General features: G+C 39.3%; 1 protein-coding gene across 5 annotated transcripts in view; it reads right to left on the bottom strand.

Moving 5' to 3' along the window:
* The window catches only part of AFF3 (ALF transcription elongation factor 3), a 651,407-nt gene extending 640,061 nt beyond the window's left edge, over positions 1–11,346 (bottom strand). For 4 of the 5 annotated variants that reach the window (XM_072616809.1, XM_072616808.1, XM_072616807.1 and 1 more), the window contains exons 1-2: positions 10,907–11,346; positions 10,377–10,520 (exon numbers count right to left, since the gene is read on the bottom strand). In XM_072616809.1, coding sequence (XP_072472910.1) covers positions 10,377–10,429 — 53 coding nt within the window. In that variant the 5' untranslated portion in view covers positions 10,430–10,520; positions 10,907–11,346. Of the gene's footprint in view, positions 1–10,376; positions 10,521–10,733; positions 10,815–10,906 lie in introns of those variants that run through there. The other variant, XM_072616811.1, reaches the window with a different exon arrangement.
* Positions 11,347–19,089: the final 7,743 nt, after the last annotated feature.

A 19,089-nucleotide genomic window follows, 5' to 3' on the forward strand; every position in this document is an offset into this window, starting at 1 on the left:
CTGTAGTCTCACCTTGGAACCTTCCTTAGCAGTGAGGAAGCATCTATCCACCTATCCCAATAGTCAGAATTCTCACCTTGGAAAATCTTTCCACCATGCCAGTTTCTGTCTTAACTTGGTCAGTTCTTCCCAATGCCGATTTTGCAAAGGGACCTAGCCTGGCCAGCTTTCATTCTCCTCCCAGTTATGCTTCTTCCTTTCTGGACTTTAATATTATGCCCACAAGAGGGTATCTTCAAAACTTCCCTTTTCTGCTCCCCTTTGTGTGTAGTCTTCTTTCACTAAAATGTAAGCCCCTTGAAGACAAGTCTTCCTTTTTTCTTATTTTTGTATTCCCTTTGCGTTGTACCAAACCCAGCATATGGGGGCTTAATAAATGTTTTTATTTTCTTATGGTCATTCAATAGCATCGTAGGCTTCTGAAAACTGGCTTTTTGTGCAGATCTATAATAGCAATTTCCATATTATTCATTTAGTTTTATAGAAGGCTCCTTCCTACCTTATGGTTTTTTTTTCTTCTGAGGATCCATCAGAGTACAAACCTGTTGACCTTGGAGTGTGACAGATAGCCTATGTCTTTAATAAGGTTTTTGTATAAATCATTTAACTGTTATTATTCATATCATTTCTAAAAACCCACAAAATAGAATTTTCTTGGATGTACATGGAGAGGCATCAGCAATGCTTTTACAAATTGAGGCAATAAATAAATAAATGCATCCTCCACCATGAGTCTGGCCCATAACCCTTTTGAGCACTGAGCTCCAACTGAGGACAATGAGAGCCTGACATTCAAAGGTCAGACTAAATTAGTGAAAGTTAATATTGCATTCAAAATGGTTAAATACAATTAATTTGACAACATAGATGCTGAGCCATCATCGTACATGATAATATCACTGCCACTGGGCTGTGGTGACAGTAGAACTCATAAGGCAGTCAAATCACATAAGAGAAAGTGCCCAAAGATGGTTAAATTCTGTCTTAAGCATTATTGCCTCTCTTTCCTTCCCTGTTTCTCCTGCTTCCCACTTGAAGCACATTTGGCTCTCATTTTTCAAATGTTTATTATCCAAAGCAAATTATTAGTCCCAAACTAACATAGAATCAAAGAATCTCTGAGTTACAAGGGGTCTCAGATTTATCTAGTCTATTCTGTGCCTAAACATAAATCAATATCCAAAAATGCTCAAAAATGTCTAGTGAGGGTTAAGTTCCAGGGGTATGCTAGACCTCCCAACTGGAAGATTGTTAAATTTTCAGTGTGAGCATATACACCTCAGAAATCAGCAAAGGCTATCAGTCACGGTTTGATTTACTGTTTTGTTGATTGTCTAGACTTAAGAAAGTAAAGGGAAAATTGAATAATGCCAATTAACGTTAAAAATGTCTTGCAGGATATTTTCCACTTTTGGAGAGCCAATTGTTAAACATTTACCAGCACACTGCTAATGGTAAACTTCTTCTTCCCAAGGCACTTGTGGATAGCTCTCATTTTAAAGGAATTTTACTTAATGAGCTGGAGAAGGAAATGGCAAACCACTCTTGTATATTTGCCAAGAAAACCCCAAATGGGATCATGAGGGGGTCAGACATGAATGAAATGACCGAACTACAACAGAAACTTTACCTCAGAAGTAAATTTGTCTCTTAGAAACTCCACCCCCCCCAACCTAGTTTTGCAATCTGGGGACAAATAAAAATAAATCCACTCCCTCTTACATATTACAGTGCTTCAAATGCTTGAAAGCAGTTAAGATGTGTCCCCTAAATGTTTTCTTCTCCAGGCTAAATATTCTCAGCTCCTTCAATTCGTTCTCGTATTCCAAAACTTAAAGTCCTTCACCAGCTTGGCTGTCCTTCCCTGGATGCTCCTCAGTTTATAATGCCCTTACTAAAAGGTAACACCTCAAACTGAACACAATATATAATGTTGACTGACCATGGAAGAGAGCAGCATCACTATCCTCTCCCTAGTCCTGGACACCATGCTCCCATGCAAACAGCCCACCACTACATTATTTTCCTTAGAAGCTTTATCTCAGTGTTGACTCATAGTGAACCTGCAGTCAACTAAAAGCTTTGGATCTTTTATTTTTCCCAGACAAGTCACTGTCTAGGCACATTGCTAAAATTTTGAATGTGTACATGTGATTTTTCTGAACCAAACTTTAAGACTTAAATCTATTCCTATTAAATTTCATTGCTATTAGCTACAATTTAATGTTCTAGCCTGTCAAGATCTTTTGAAATCTCGACTTTATCATTCATTGCATTATCTATCCCTCATTGTTTTATGTCACCCACAAATTGGATAAGCATAACACCTATGCCTTTATTCGAGTCCCTGATGAATACCCTTCCCCTACAACCCTACTCCCCACTATTTCAGAGTATGTTTCTAAGACTCATGGCCCTACTGTCCTTTGGTATGCTTCACAAATGAAAATTGATTTTTAACACGTCTAAACAAAACCCAATTAAGATGGTGAATGCACAACTCTCCTTACCCAAGTCCCAAACCATATGTCAAAGCAAAGTAGAGACCACCATCACTCCCTTCTATGTCACCCCCTTGACACAATACACCCCTTTGTCCATATTTTCCTGATACAACAGGATACAGGGAATTTTCAGTGAATCTGTCCAACAGTACAATTGCTAAGTCTACCAATTGTTCCTCCGTTCAGAGTAATGATTGTGGAAGGTGGCATATGGCACCTATAATGGGGGTATCTAAGGCTGATGGCATTCATTCTGTGCTTCAGGGAGAGGGCAGAGTTGTCTTTCTAACAGGACACTAGGGAAAAACCAGTTTCCAGTCCTGGTCCCAAGACAGTAGTACAGCGATTCTGTAAAGAATTGTTCCCTAGAGTCCCTAGGAGAAAAATAACTTATCCTGGGACCTCAGTGTCTGTTAGATTCCAAGAGATCCCTGACAAACTCCGAAGTGTTGACAAGTCTAACTGTAGCCCATAGCACAATTTTATCCCCTGATAAGCTGCTGTGGTAGCTGGAGGATCAGAACTGTGAAGAGCAGACGGGAACAACTGAAGTAGCATGAATAATGGTTAACCCATTTATTCCTGAATTTATTTTTTCCCATGAATGTCTTTGTTTTATTTTGTTTTTAATTTCCTGCCATTCATTGTCCCCACTTGGGCCCAATTAGACCAAGAAACAAAACAAAGTAAAAATCACACTAGGATTTTATTTGACAGAAAGGCTCAGAATAATAAAAATAAATGTTGGACCCAAATGTAACCTTCAGGCATTGTGAAATGCTAATGTTATTCTATAAAAATCCAGCCTCACCCCCCCCCCCCAACTCTTCCACAATTCATTCTCAGACTGTATCCCCAGAGAAGACAATCCAGTATTTCCAAATAGCTTTTGAATGTCAAAGGGACCTTCACTCCCAGGTGACAGCTATTTAAACTGACACATAGCACCTAAGGTTCCAGAATAAATATCTTAAACCTAAGTCATTCCTTCACAAACATGCAAAAACCCTCAGAATTCCATAGGATAATAAACCCTTATTTGAAAAATAAGCTGTGAAGTCTCAAAAAGTAAAAGCAGAGCTATGATTTCCCAAGGTTGATGCTCATTAACCTGTGCAGAGAAGTCTACTTTTTAAGTAAACCATGGAAGAGCTAATTAGCATTTCAATGAGAGATGATGCCACATCTTCTCTGATGCTCCGCAGATAGGAAAACAGCTCAGGTGTGACAAGAACAATTTACGTAAGACTCTCATACCCCCATAGGAGTCTCCAGTAGAACTTTTGAAAATTATTATCATGTCTACATAAAAGGTAACTCTAAATTACTTTCAGGCATACAAGAAGACAAAACTGAGATATTATAGGGAACTGCTCTCAGAGAAACAGAGTCACTTCAAATCAACTATTTGTCCAACAATAATCATGATGAGACTCATTGGGGAGAAATTAAAAGCCTGTATTTACCCCTCACCATTGGGATATGAAAGATAAAAAGTATAAAAATGAATCAAATAAATGAATTTTGCATCATTCAAAATCTGTCATCCTCCATTAGTACATACAGTCAAAGGATTTAGAGCTGGAAGGTATCTTCATGTTGACTTTGTCAAATACACTGCAGAAACTGATTCTACAGTATTACTCAGATAGCTATCATCCCACTTCTATCTGAATACCTCTAGAGATGGAGAGTTCATTATATTCTCAAGCAGCTCATTACGTATTTGGACAGTTCTAAATCTTAGAAGGTTCTTCCTTATATTGAGATGAAATCTATCCTTGTTACTTCCACTTATTCATCTTAGTTCTGCCTTCTAGAAATTCACAAATCAAATCTATTCCCTTTTCCAGATGATGTAATTTCAGACCTCTCACATCATCCTGGCACAATTGGCTCTCTATTAATTTCTGTGGAAACAAAACAGTAATAGGCTTGACGTAATTTAATGACATCCAAGATGCTAAAAGAAATCACTCTATACGATGGTTTATTTTGAGGAAAATGTTAGAGATGATTTAATAATCAAATACCTACATGTATTAGTAGTACAATTATAAAGAGTGGTGAATTAGTCTGCTACAATGTGTCCATAGATAGAGAGGCAGTATAGCCTAATGGGTTGAGAACTTGTCTTGGATCCAGGAAGACTTGAGTTCAAATCTTACCTCTAAGACATACTGGCTATGTTTTTATAACCTGTTCATATACCATTTCATGTAACCTGTCAGTATTGCAGATAATGCTCTAAGACTACAAGTTACAGAGAAAGTGCTAGCCCGCATTGGAAGAGCGAATATCACAATTTGAAAAAAAATTTCACTGGGCTGTTCTCAGAGGTGGAACAGTAAACTGGATGTCTAACCCATATGTCTAACCCAATAAGGCTTTTTTTGTGCATTTGTATTTATTTTTAAAAGAATTAAGTTTTTGAGGGGAAGAAGCGATCATACTTAGAATTCAGGAAGCAATTGATACTATTATTTGACATCACAACTTTATGAGGAATAGCATTATGACTGCTCCCATTTCCTAAGTGATTCAGGATGGGGAATAAGTCCCTAAGGCAAAACAGAGTCAAGACTACAGACAATCAAATTTGGAAATCTTACTTAAATTCCTAGGCTCAAAATAGGTTTGTAATTTTAATTTTAAATACAAGGAAATATTATGTTATTATAAATACTATTAAATCATAGTTCACATTTTTTTTTTTGTTTTTGTCACCAAGGACCTTGAAACCATCATAATATTTTAAAATTTATTTTGGGCGAATATTATTTTATCAAAGAATCACTCCATTCACTATGAAAATTCTTGATGCCTAGTTTGAAGGGTTACTTGCATTTTGTAGTTTTCATTTCAATGTGATTTTAACCATGTTCTTCCCAAAGAACTTTACTGAGGCCAAGAAATCTAAAATTTAATTGTTGATCTATTTCATTTGTAGGTATCTTCCTAAAATTACATTTTTATCCTTTCACAATACTTTTCTTCAATATTTCAGAGATATATAATTTCATCATTGTAGGTATACCTTGCACTGGCATTGAGTGCAATCCCTTTATAACTTAGGAGGTGGTCTTTGAGAAATGCTGTGGCTGAGATATTTATCACCCTATGGCTAACCTAGTGATTAGCCCCTCCACACTTAGCTAAGCTGGTACTCAAAAAACAGACCTATAGACTATTGCTGAGATAATCCCTGAAATCTTTTTCAGACCAATAGCCTTAGCATATTCATGATCATTTCTATTCTGTAGTGAGGTATACAATTAGCACTTTATTCTCAATATTCTACCCTTCACAAAAGAATCAGGAGCATGAGAAGGAAACACTTCACCATGAATAATATACCCATCATCTTCATTTTAGTAAGCACCCACCTACACACACAACATATGCTGACTGTAGATATAGTAAAGGATGAGTATTAAACAGTTCATTTACTATAATTACAAAAGCTTCATTTTAGAAAGAAAGTTAACACAAAGTATTTGGGCCAAATGGAATCAATATTGATTTATGTTCAATTAAATTCAGATCGATAAACATCTATTCAACATCTACTATATACAAGACACTGTCCTAAGTTCTGGAGACACAAAAATAGATATGACACCAATACAGCCTTCAGGAAGCTTCTAATCTAATAGGGGTAGATAGAACATGTCCATACATGATTATAATATAAACAGTAACAAAATTTTAAATTCTGGACAAGAAGGTTTTCTATCTTTAGGCTCTAGATTAGTACTAGTAGTAGTAGTAGTAGTAGTGGTGGTGGTGGTGCTGGTAGTGGTGGTAGTGGTATTATCTCATTTATATCTTTATTGTTTCAATAATGACTTTCTACCCAATACCTAAGTTGTATATCCCTAATTTCTTTACAGAGTCCAAATTAAAATTTTCAATATGTTATTTTGGAAAAGAAAAGCTGTTTTCTTCAGTTTCTGAAACCCTGTTATTAACTGAAAAATCCTTTATGTATTTTAGAAAATGCTTTGTCAATATTTTTGTTTCTGTCATGAATTAATTGGTAATTGTGATTTCATAATTTCTAGAATGTGAACTGTTTGAGGGCAATCAGGGACTATCTTACTTTTGTCTCCTATATGCCTACCACTAGCACTCTGCTTACAGTAAGCCCCTAATACACACTGACTTAATAGAGTTAGACATTGAGAGGGACAATGAGGTTGCTACCATCCTGGTGGGGAGTCTATATTGTCATCGGCATGTGCTACAAAGAGAAGAGGAGAAGAAATTAATGCTGTAGCAAAGGCTTCGGAAAGTGAAGATAAAGGCCAAGAATGGACAAGAGTGGAATAGGAAGACTGAGAGACCCTTTATCCCAACTGTGCAGAAAAAATTATCAAAGCAGAATCAAGGACAGAAAAGGGGAAAGTGCCCATTCCCAGATATCTGCTCCATTTACTTTTCTTAAACAGTGACTAAGAAATGAGGAATGGAGTCAGAGATGAAACTAGGGGTCACAATGCAACTTTTATGATATATTTTAAGTGAAAAGTTAAGGCAGAGATCTGAATAATTTAGGCTCCAAAAGCTGCTATTTAGAATCAAAAAGAGATTTTGCGTAGTTAGTCCAGACTGTCTACTTAAATTATCAAATTTATCCAGTAATAAATGGACTAAACTCTTCATTTTGCATGCATTAAACAGAACATTAAGCATAACTATTTGGGGATATCTGTATAAATAGTTCTTTGACCACCAGCCTTCCACTATGCTACATCAGATGCAATGTCAAGGCATCACCGACAGACCACAACTTGTTTTGTGGGAAGAGGAAAAAAAGAAATGCCTGCCAATTAAGAAAATTTTTTTGATTGACTTTTAATTCTATTTTGCTATTAGGAAAAAACCATAAAGATTGGGATTTCCTGTTCTGAGTAATCAAGAAAAAAGGGTTTTTCCCCCTTTATTTAATTCATGGTATGCTGGTTTTAGATTTATTTTGGCTGATAAAGAAAAATTGTATCTGCAATATTTTCCTTCAAGTGTATATTTTTTGTTTTCTAAATTATAGCTTTATTATTAACACTGAACCTTGCCAATATGATTTTAGAATTGTTTTAGCTATCTATAAATTTTAAACCTGATAAATGCCATAAAACTTGCTTTCATATATATGTATATATATATATATATACATTACATACACACATATATTATATATGTATATATGTGTGCATATGTATATATACAGACACACATATATACATACATATACACAGACACACATACACACACACACATATATATATGAATGGTTTGAAGAGTTTAGGTTTTTTTTTAAATGGAAGACAATATTCAAAAGCTCAGAATAATTTTAACTGAATTACTGCTAGACTTCATGAAATATTTATACTAATCTTAGTTCACAAAATCTCAGTATCATAAGAAACCTAAGAAGTCTTCTAGTGCAACCTCTGAAAAATGTAGGAATCCCTTCTCAAAGTGTAGGGTCTTCAAAAAAAACACCTTAATTCACAAATTTATTAATTTTTGTGAAATGTGAATTCAGTATCTTGTTTGAAAAACTAGAAATACTGCTACAATCATCTCAAGCACATGAAATAGTGACTAGAGCTTGTAGGGATCTCCCAGATGATGAAATTCTCTCTAACAGTGCAGGTCATAACTTTCCCTACAATTTATAGTTTCAGAATGTTGCCCAGGGCACCATGAGACTAAATGATCTGTACAAGATCAACTAGCCAGTATGTGCCAAGAAATAGGACTTGAACTCAGGTCCTTCTAGCTGTAAGGCCATCTTTCTTTCAATTATGCCATATTGCTTCCTTTGATCTTTTTTTAAAGGTTAAAATAAATAAAAATTTGATCATAAATGTCTCGGCTTTTTTCTTAATGATGTTTTTCTTTTTACTTCTTCACACTGTTTAAAAATAATAAATGTCTTGGAGTTAATCCACAATAATGATTAACTACCTTTTAGAAGCCAAAGGGTTGTTTCTGTTTCATTTTCAGTCAGCAAATGGACAGCAGCATCCAAAATAGCTTGAAATAATTAATTATTGTCCTTGTCTGGAAAACTGCCCTTTAAAATGAGCTAAACTCATTTTAAGAATACATTTGTACCTGGAAAGATATTGCATTTGTTCCAGGACCCAACATGACAAAGATATAAATTTCTGCAATGGTAGGTACTATAACTGAAAAGCTGAAATAACCTCAAAGTGTAGGAGCCATGAGCAGTCCCAAGGTAATTAGTATCTGTTCTACAGTAATAGCATGCTTCATAGTCATAATCTATTGGCTCTTTGAAGTTTCCAACTTAATGTATAAAAGTTTTATTTCATTAAGGCCCCATCTTTGAGCGTTTTTAAGAGGCAACATTATGAGCAGGAAGCTGCCCTAATCATGAGATCTTTAAAAGAAGCTGTTCAGTAACACATTAGCTTTTATGTCCAGGTTTTGGGCTACACCTGTCATCGAAAATATAAAATACAGTCGTGGAAGCACTAAATACTAAACGTTTAGACAACGAAACCAATCCTGATACGATATGTAGCATTTATATACCAGTGGACCCAAAACAGCACGTTTCACATTTTTAAACAATGGGTGCTAAAGGCAAAGCACTTTGAGTTTTAAAGACACGCGAACACTTAACTGATCTGAAGCAGAAAAAGAAAAAAAGAACAGAATTGTCCAGCTCCACAAATAAGCGATTACCAAGGGCATGACAACAACAACAAAATGCACTTAATATTCCTGTTCCAGCAGATGTTCGTCCCCGTAAATATTAAATATAACACAAGTTCCTCCAGGAATGTGCAGGCAGTAATTTCACTACCTGAAGAGAATGGTTCCAAACATTTAACAGATAGTGAAAGGACCGAGAGGGGGAATAGGGGGGGATGATGAAGCAGCCAATAGGATTTTTAAGACAACCGCAACTAGAATTAAACTGCTTCAAGCAGCCTTTTTTACGTACAGCAGCTACTCGTTATGGGAAGTCAATGCAACAGAACGGGGAGATTTGTCCCTGGCTCCCCATCCTCATACTACAAGCAGCAGGCATCGAATAAAGGCAAAAATGGGGAGGGGGCTAGGTTGGGGTTGGGAAGTAGGAGGAGCAGAACAACAGAAGTTGATGGGTGGGATAGGGATGAAGAGAGGGGGCCCAGAGGAATTATAGACCTCAAGGAATCAGTCTCCCTAAACCAACATCTCTGGAATTCCCCCATTGAAGACACTCATCTCTTTTCGTGCTTGCACACTTTTCCTTCTCAGGTGGGTGGGTACTGGAGGAGAAAGAAGGAAGCCAGCAAGGTCCGGAAGGGATGGGAGGCGAGGAGGGGGTGGGGGCAACCAAGCATCCTACAGGGCACAGTGCTCCGCAGCACCAACTCCAGGACGCTGCTGGTCTGAACTAGTTGGGGGAGGGAGGGTAAGAGGTGAGAGGAGGGAGGAGGGGGTGAGGAGAAAGGGTGGAAGAAAGACGAGGGGTTGCTTCCCTAGGCACCAAAGACATGTTCTAGAAACTGGTCCCGCTCTTCTCTTCCCCTCTGCTTTCCTTCCGGGCTGAGCTTCGCCCCTTGGGCAGCAGAGGCCAGAGTGGGAAGTGGGGAGGTGGTGGAGAGGGTGCATTCATAGGATGGGGGAGGCACAACAGAGAAGCGAAAAGAAGGGGGGCAGCGCAAGCCCTCAGATGAATCCCTACCTCTTCACGTCTCCCCCAGCCCACGGTGGTCGACACAGACATCCCCCTTCCCCGGTGCCTCAGGTGCAGCACTAGCAGTTGCAGAAGGGATCTGAGCAGCCTGCCGTCCTCCCCTCCCCTCCTCCCGCTGCCTGTCAAAGGCAGAGGGTGTCAGGACTCACCACAGAGACTCCAAGTCCCATTCCTGAAGCAGGGCTAAGTCGAAGCTGTCCATGGTGGGATGTGTCAGCGCTGCCGCTGGTGCCGCCGCCGCTGCCGCCGCAACCCAGGCTGCTTCTGCTGCTGTGGCTGCTGCTGCTGGGGCGCTGCAATGAGAACAGTGCGTTCAAGGTGCATCTTAACTGCGCCGAGGAGAGAAAAGCCCCCTCTGCCTGGCTGCCTCCCTCCCTCCCTCCCTCCTTCCCTCCTCCCCTTCTGCTCCCCTCCTCCCCGCCCCTCTCCTCTCCCCTGCTTCCCCTCCCAGGAGGGTGGCTGTGGGGCTTTCTCAGGCTCTCAGTCTCCCCCCACCTCCCCCTTGCCTTCTCTGCACGCAGGCAGCCAGAAAGCAGCGGCTGGCGGACACACACACACACACACACGCACACACACACGCACACACCACAGACTCACTCTAGAGAGCCCTCCTCCCCCACTCTCCTTCTCTGCTTTATCCTCCTCCCAAGCTCCCTCCCCCTCGAGCGCAGCTACTCGCCCACTGGCGGCTCTCCTCTCTGCTGCTGCTGTCCTCTGCCTCTCTCCAGCCTTCCTTTTCTCCTCTGAGAGGTGTGTGTGCGTGTGTGTGTGTGTGTGTGTGTGTGTGTATGCGCGCGCGCATGTGTGTGTGACTCACTCGAGACGGGCGCCCTCCCTGTGCACGCTGCAAAAAAACCCAACAGCTGCTCCTCTGTCTCTCTCGCCCCCTCTCATGCTCCCCCCCCACCTCCCCGTCAGGCTCTTAGGTATCTGGCTGTACTAGCAGGCCACACTTCATATTTGTGGCGTCTTTCTTGGATTTTTCTTTGCTCTTGACTCTTTACCTGCCATAGAGTAGCCAGTGTTTTGTGAGTGGGCGAAGAATTAAAAAGGGCATCGAAGGATTCCTGGGGGCCCTTGAATGCCTTCCAACCAGTCTCTTCCATCACCATTTCTTTCTCTTCCGCCCATCCCCACCCCCATCCTTTCCCAGCTCCCACTTGGTCTTTACACACTTCTTTTCCTTTCTTAGAATTCATTTGACCCTAGGGAGAAGCCCCTTTTAGGCAGGGTTGACCGCTTCTGCATACCTGGAGGAAGTGATGGGGAAATTCCCTTGACCCTGAAGGAAAGATCAGGGTTAACTTGTGAAGCTTTCCAGCAGCGAAGTAAACAGCTCATTTAAAATTTCTCGAGTTAATAAAGTTAAGTGAATAAATGAGGAGAGGAAGGAAATCACTTCCAAGGGGACTTGATCAAAAGCAGTGATTTGTTTTTTAGTAAAAGGCCTGGCATCTGAATTGTACAATACTCTGAACTATCTTTTCCCAGGTCTTTTTTCTTCCTTTTTCATTAGGGGAAAAAACAGCTGCCTTCATATATGTAAAACTCGCCCCACCTAATTTCTATCTGATTTATTCAACACTCCTTTAAGAAATAGCACATAATTATAATTAAGTTTAATGATAAAAAAAATTCAGTTTCTTGTCAGAAAGATAGGATAGCCTTTTTGCAATTAATATAGTTCTACTTCTTTAGCACTTAACAGATTTATGGATTCATTGTTGTAGATAAACTTCCTAGGGGAGATCCCAGAAACCATCTTCCTTCTCCTCCTTTCTTGGGTTCCTTCATGATTTGCAGTAGCAAGCAGAGAAATAAACAAAAATAAATAAATAAAAATGACAAAACCGTCCATCACCTGGTGGTCAACCTTCTTTTGATAAACTTCTCAAAACTTGTCTAGACTCTAAGTACTCTAATAAGACACACCAGGCCAACACCTTTCTGCTTAGTTGTCCTCCCTCCAGCTTTTATCTTATTGGAGTAGCTTAAGAGGACTAAGAATGATTTCTATGACATGGTGAAGCATAAATAGGAGTAGTAGTTTAGGGAAAGATCACTATACCTCCCTAAACTAAAGGGCATTTACCCTCTTGAGTTTTAGTCAGAACCATGTTAAGGAATGCATTTCCAGGGCACAGTTACAATACCTTCTCTATATACTGAAGAATACAGAAATTAAGATTGTTTCTCAGTTCTGCGTTCACTTCTTGGTTACGGATGCTCTATGTGTGTGTCTTATAAGAAGGGGGGTCACAGCATCATAGATATGGAGCTAAAAAGGGACCTGATAGTACATCTGAAATTCAAACCTTGTATTTTACAGATAAGGAAAGTGAAACCCATAGGATCCCACATTTTCAGAAATAGTATAGCCAGGATTCAAACTCAGATTCTGTGACTTAAGTTCTGGACTCTTTTCAGTGTACCACACTGCCTAATATGGGTGATGGATGTAACATAGGTATCTAAAATGAGTATCAAGAGTGGAGATCAAATGAAGTTCTGATCTTCCTGACCATGACAGCAAACTCCCAAACTCCTCTCCTGAAGGTCCTAAATGGCATAGAATATTCTTGCTCCATCTTGAACAAGAAGTGTCAAATTCATGTTTTAGAATGGGGTCCTTAGACAACTAGAGATCCTTGTGAAAATTATATAATCCCTCCATTCCTTAGTCCTTCTCATTAGTCAAACTAGGAAAGTAATCCTTAACACCTCACTAGTCTCAAGAAAGGTGGTTTAAAGATTAATGAGCTAATGTCTATAATAGATTTGGAAGATGAAAAGATCAATAAAACGCTGAATGTTGTTTGACATTACCTGATAACACAAAGCTTTTCCAGTTTGGTTGGATTTGGCTTAGAAAGTGACTCAATTATTGTAGTTCTAGAAAGATGCTGGTTTTCATATTTTTAAAAATATCATCCCCTCCCCCTGCTAACCATTTAGTTTTTAAGCGGGGTTATTTCTTTACTAGCCCTGATGGATATAGGATTTAGACCTGGAAGGATCTTCTAGTTCAAATCCCTTAATTTGCAGATGAGGAATATGAGGCAAAAGTCATGGAACTCATTAGTGTTACAGTCTGGACTAAAACTTGGGTCTCTCTAGGCCAAACTGCCTTCCTATGAGTCAAAGGGAGGGGAAAAAAAGATAAATTAAGACCGAATCTGCTGAGAGAGGACTGACTGAACCTCAGACAAGTAAGATTCACAAAACATGAGAAAAGCATGTTTGAGAAAGCTCAACTGTTACTATAAAATCTAAAAATCTTATGCATCTTTCAAATCTCCACCCTCAGTATCAGAGAATAACAAGGCTAAAAAAGAAGAGAGAATGTTAATATAGGAGAAAATACAGGTGTGAGAAGTAGGATTCCCAAACCACAGTCTACTCTATAATACATTTAGATAAATCTGTCTTCATAATATCTCTTTAGCATAAACCTTTGAAATGTTTACACAGGCAAAAGTGAGATGCATGAGACATCAAGTCAGTGCTCTCAGGGAACAAAGGAGAAAGAGAAGAGAGGAAAGAGGGAGAGAGAGAGGAAGGAGGGAGGGAGGGAGAGAGAGAGAGAGAGAGAGAACACATTATGGAAGAACTCATAAATTCTGCTGCCTTAAAAAGGAGGGGGGATATTCCCAGTACTTTAAAACTGTCCAATGTACAGCCATCAGGACTATTTGGGAAGCCTCAAATGTAAGTAATGTCTTGACCCACTTACAAATCTGACATTCCTTTCCTTTCCCACCAAATATGTTTATACAAAGCACTACATGAGAACAAACAGAACCATGTTTATTGCGAGTTCTGATACTGTGTCTTGATGCTAGAGATAGGTATCTGCCTCTCTAATGTAGGCTGAAGAGGAAATAAGTGGTCCCAGAGAAGAAAAAGGACCCACCCCTACCCCCCTTTTCATAAGGGCTATCTCAGCAGCTTAAGGGCATTACAGTATCTTCTGGAATGAATTCTATGAAATAACAATCAGAACAGAGAGTAACAGGCAGATCTATATTTTAAATAGTCTCTCATTTTAATGTATGAGTGTACATGAGTCTGAAGAAATTTAGATTTGGGTGTTTAAAAACATTTCTTCCAGACTGACCGACATTTTCAGAATGAGACTACAATGTGACATATAAATTACTATTAATATTTTAATTCTACTAATACATGTTCATCCACTGAAGTATAAACATGAATCATTTATTGGAGAAAGTGGAGGAATTCTGAAGAAACGAAGATCATAGTTATAGAGTATATTTTGACTACTATATCATGGAAACAGGGATAACTGAATAGGCTTATAGATCAAATATGAACAAAGTTAATAGGAAGAGTTGAAGAAGAGTTTTTATTATTACTCATTCTTATTTATCTGGCTTATTAAGCTATTCCCATTATACTTAAGCCCCTGGGCACACATACCAAAATGAGAAGTGAGTCTAAGTGACCAAAAATATAAATCCTTCATATAAGACAAAATAGGAGTCAGGATTTCCTACAGGTTAGAAAACACAACCTAAAAGAGTAAATTTTCCCCAGATAAACAGGGTACTACACAGATATTCCTTCAGCCAATGTTTGCATCTCCTTGCTGAATTCCACCAAGTAGATTGTGTTCTATTGGCCTTTGTGCAGACTAAAGAGGATCTTGTGACCTGGGAGACTTCTCTCCTGGGAATGATCCAAACAACACTACGATAATCTCAATATTCAGGAGTCTGTGTGAGAGGGTACGTAAGGGGGAGAGAGTGGAATTGGTGGGAGGAATCGTTCTGGATTTGGGAACTGGTACTTTTTTTTAAACATCCTGCATCAGACCCAGAAAAGATAATATGGTTCAGCAGACTATACCAAAATACCAGAAGTAGATTCAACTAAATTACAAGTTCTGGTATATTTTTTTGAGGGAAAGGAGGTGAATGGAGGGACATTTTTCTCAGATTGTATACATACATATTTGTGTATATATACATATATGTATATATACACATATATGTGTGTAGGGGAAAAGGTTCCCTTTTCTTTTCACTACTGCTTATATCCTGTCAAAACTCAAACTTAGATCCCCAAAAGTCTCCTAAGAAATATATCAAGAACAAAAAGATAGTGTCTAGAATTTCACTTGTCCTAAAGAAGCCTGACTCCTTGGATCAGGGCCTAAGAATAGGGAAACCAAAGAAAACCACATGCTGTTTAACTAGCTATCATTTTATAATGAAGGCAAGAGTTAACACCATAGGGGATCATTCTTTATTATAAGGCTATCTGGTAATAATACATATGTATATGGCACTTTTCTCAATAATCCTGTGTGGCAGTTAGGTATTATCCTCATGTTAGAGATGAGGAACTACTTCCTCAAGATCAAATAACCATTAAGTGAGAGAATCTGGTTTTGAACTCAAGTCTTCTGATTCTAAGTCCTAGGGCTCGGTGTCGCTATATCATGCTATACTGTTCAAGACCAACTAAGATCCCTTCTGTCCTCCTTTCTCAATAGCACTAATTCCCAGCCTGTGGGCTAAGGACCCCTAGGGGACTGTAGAGTTATTGCAAGAGTCTCTTGTATCTTCCTTGTGTGTCTGTATGTTTGTGTGTGTACATGCACATGTACACACACATACATACAGCATAGTCATTCTGATCTTTATTTAGCTCCAACAAAATATGCAGCGTGACTCATAATAAATAAGCAGACGTACCTTCTGTAGACTGAATAAATAATGTCTCACACATATATATTGCTATTTTCCAAATTACGTAGATGTTGAGATGAACAAAATACAAATTATTTAAAATTGTTGCTGAATTTATAGTGGCTTTTAGTCATCATGTATTTTCCTTAATCAAAGCATACTAATAGCACATGGGAGGGTAGGGCTGACAAATGTTTTGTTAAAATGACTTGCCCCTTGACTTGTTCCTTTCTCAGTTCATTTTCATTTTTTATATAATATATTCAAATCTACCTCCAATATCATCCCTTAGGCCCCAAATCTAGGGCTCTGAGAGGAGCATTAGGGGACTCTCCAATAAATTTATCATCTTGGGTTGCAAGTAAAACATGGCACCAGACAAGCCACAAGGCTGACTTTATAAGACTTCTGATTCCTAGAGTACCGTTCTCACTATAGCATGGAGGAAGTACTCCCTAATGCCTATTCCCTGTCTGTCTTTAGGGACATAATCCCTGCGGAAAGAGCCTATGAAGCAGGACCCTGGGGCCACCTCTCAGTGCTACTGATCCTCTGGCTACTGACCCTTATTAAAGGGCTTCTTTCTCTGAAGGGGCAGGAAGAAGGGATGGAGGAAGGAAGGGAAGAAAGGATGGAGGAAGGAAGGAAAGAAGGAAGGAAGCAAGGAAGGCAGGCCTTATTTTAATAGTGGTTGGGAAACACTGCTCAATAGCTGGTCCTGGAAGACTACTCTAATACTCTGCCAAATACTCAAAGCAAGCCCTGGGCTTGCTAGGGTATCTCCAGATATTGCTCCCCCATATTTCCTCTGCCACTATTGTAATGGTACTTGCTCTAAACCCCTCACTCCATGCCGTTTCTTCATCCAGTGACAGTTTCTTCAGTGCTCTTCCTGCATCTAAAGGAACCAGGATAGTCTGTCCTTCCTCCCCACCCCCCAAATCCCCACTTCCTGCTTGAAATTCACATTTTAAATTTGCCTGTCGTGGCTGGGCTTCTAGCAGTACTACCCCATCTAGGCGTCCCCTCATAAAAGGCTGCTGTCGTGACTTTTCCTCTCTACAGGTATCTCTGGATGGTTACATCCTGTGTCCCTGTGTGCCTTTTTTTTTTGTATCGTTCACCAGGCCCAGAACAGATGGTGTGGCTGTGCTGGCTGTCATCACTCCTCCTAAGTTTCCATGGAAACATGGGGCATAGGGACCATCTCTGCTTTGGGCTCTCTTATAGTATCCTGTGGTAGAAGGACTTGTGTATCCGCCTTCCCCTTGCCTGCACTCCTGCCCAGAGAGTTGAGGGGGGTGGTGCTGTGGCTTCTTAGGAAGTTAGGTCAGTCCCAAGGCCAGACTTGGGTGTTATATATCCCTCAAATGTCTATAGGATTTACTAATGGAGAAACAAAATGGGGCAGCTCCTGTTGTGGGAATCATGTGGGTATTGCTCAGGCATAGTCATTTTGGTGGCATACTCAGACAGCCTCTTTAGCCAATCAGCTTCAACAATGACTCCCTAAGTCTCAGGTATCAAAAAAAGGATTGTTTTCAATTAATTCATATTTATGGAGCATATTCAATATGCAAGTCACTGACTGCCTTGACACGTAACGTTTTCCCTATTTCTGGAATATCAGCTTCCCATCCCCCACCCCCAGTGCATGGCATGGCTAGGGGGTCTTACAAAACTCAAGAACTTTCTTCATTATTTCAAGCCCCTTCCTTTTTCTGTCATTTGTTAACTTGGGGTTTATGGGGGGAGGGGAAGATACACACACACACACACACACACACAAAACTCCTCTACCAACTGAGGGAATTTTTGGTAGGGAGCAGCATGGTATAGAGCAAAGATTATTCACTAGACTGGGATTTAAAGCCCTAGGTTCTAGTATAGGCTGTACCCTTAATATTTACTATATGTATCCTCCAATTCTCTGGGTCTCAGTTTCCTCATCTGTCAAAAAAAGGGGTTTTACAAAATGGTCTCTAAGGTCCCCTCCAGCTGTAAAATTCTATGTCTCTAATGAGGGTAGTTCAGAACTTTCATATCATTCAAATGTAAGATAAGCCAAAGTTAATTTTTAAAACATGGTAGAAGATCTCCCATACTTGTTTATATAATGAAATAAGCACTTGTCCAGTTATGGAGTCTTTAAAAATAGGGCTGATTTAGCAGATCTGACATTTTGAGTTTTTTATAGTAAAAATTCCATCCATAGACTCCTTTGGTGATATAATAATAAAGCAATTAAAACCTGTTAACTGCTTTGTGGTTACACAACGATACACAGATCCACACATATGCACACATGCGCACATACACACACTCCTATAATCTAAGGTTGATAGGGTAAGTATTGTAACCTCTATCTTTCAGCAAGGAAACTGAAGTTCAGAGTGGTTAACTCACTGACCGATTACCTCAATGAGCCTAGTAAATGGAAGAGGCAGAACTTAAATCCAGATATTCTAATAGTATGTCCAGTTGTGCTTTTCATGGCACCACATCACCTCTCTCCTTATGTATATTAAACACCTATGTTAGGCAGGTACATTCTTTGACTAGCTTCACAACAGAAAACAGGCATGCATGTTGAATATGAAAATTCAAGGAGAAGAAAAATGAGCCATTCATAAAGCTAGAATAGGAAAGTTTCCTATTACAGGTTATTTCGTTGGTTCATTCTTAATCAAGGATTTCCTGACCTACTGCTGGGCTGTAGTATAAAAGGAGTTCATAACAGTCAATCAATCTGTCAACTAGCATTTATTAAATGCCTACTATATGCCAAGCACTGGGTTAATCTAACACTAATGTCCTCTAGCCCTAATCATGATTGGGGTTTGTCCTCCTGCCCAAAACAAAAAAAATAACTAGGGGTCATTCTCAAAGACGGGACAATGGGTGATGATGTGAAGTGTAGAATTAGGAATAAGATGGAGATCATGAGACATATTTTCAATTGTCTTATTTGAATATGAAGCAGAGTTCTAGAAGTTAGAGTTCAGTTGAGATTATATAACACAAATTCATGGTGGACCCAGTTAGCATTGTTCTGAGACTTCTTCCAGAATCAGAAAAGGCAGACTATGGGAATAATATAGGATAGGTCTTGACTGGTCATAGGGCAAAGGGTCAAGGGATTTAAGAG

Source organism: Notamacropus eugenii, chromosome 5 (genome assembly GCF_028372415.1).
Source record: "Notamacropus eugenii isolate mMacEug1 chromosome 5, mMacEug1.pri_v2, whole genome shotgun sequence".
In the NCBI taxonomy this organism is placed as follows: Eukaryota; Metazoa; Chordata; class Mammalia; order Diprotodontia; family Macropodidae; genus Notamacropus; species Notamacropus eugenii.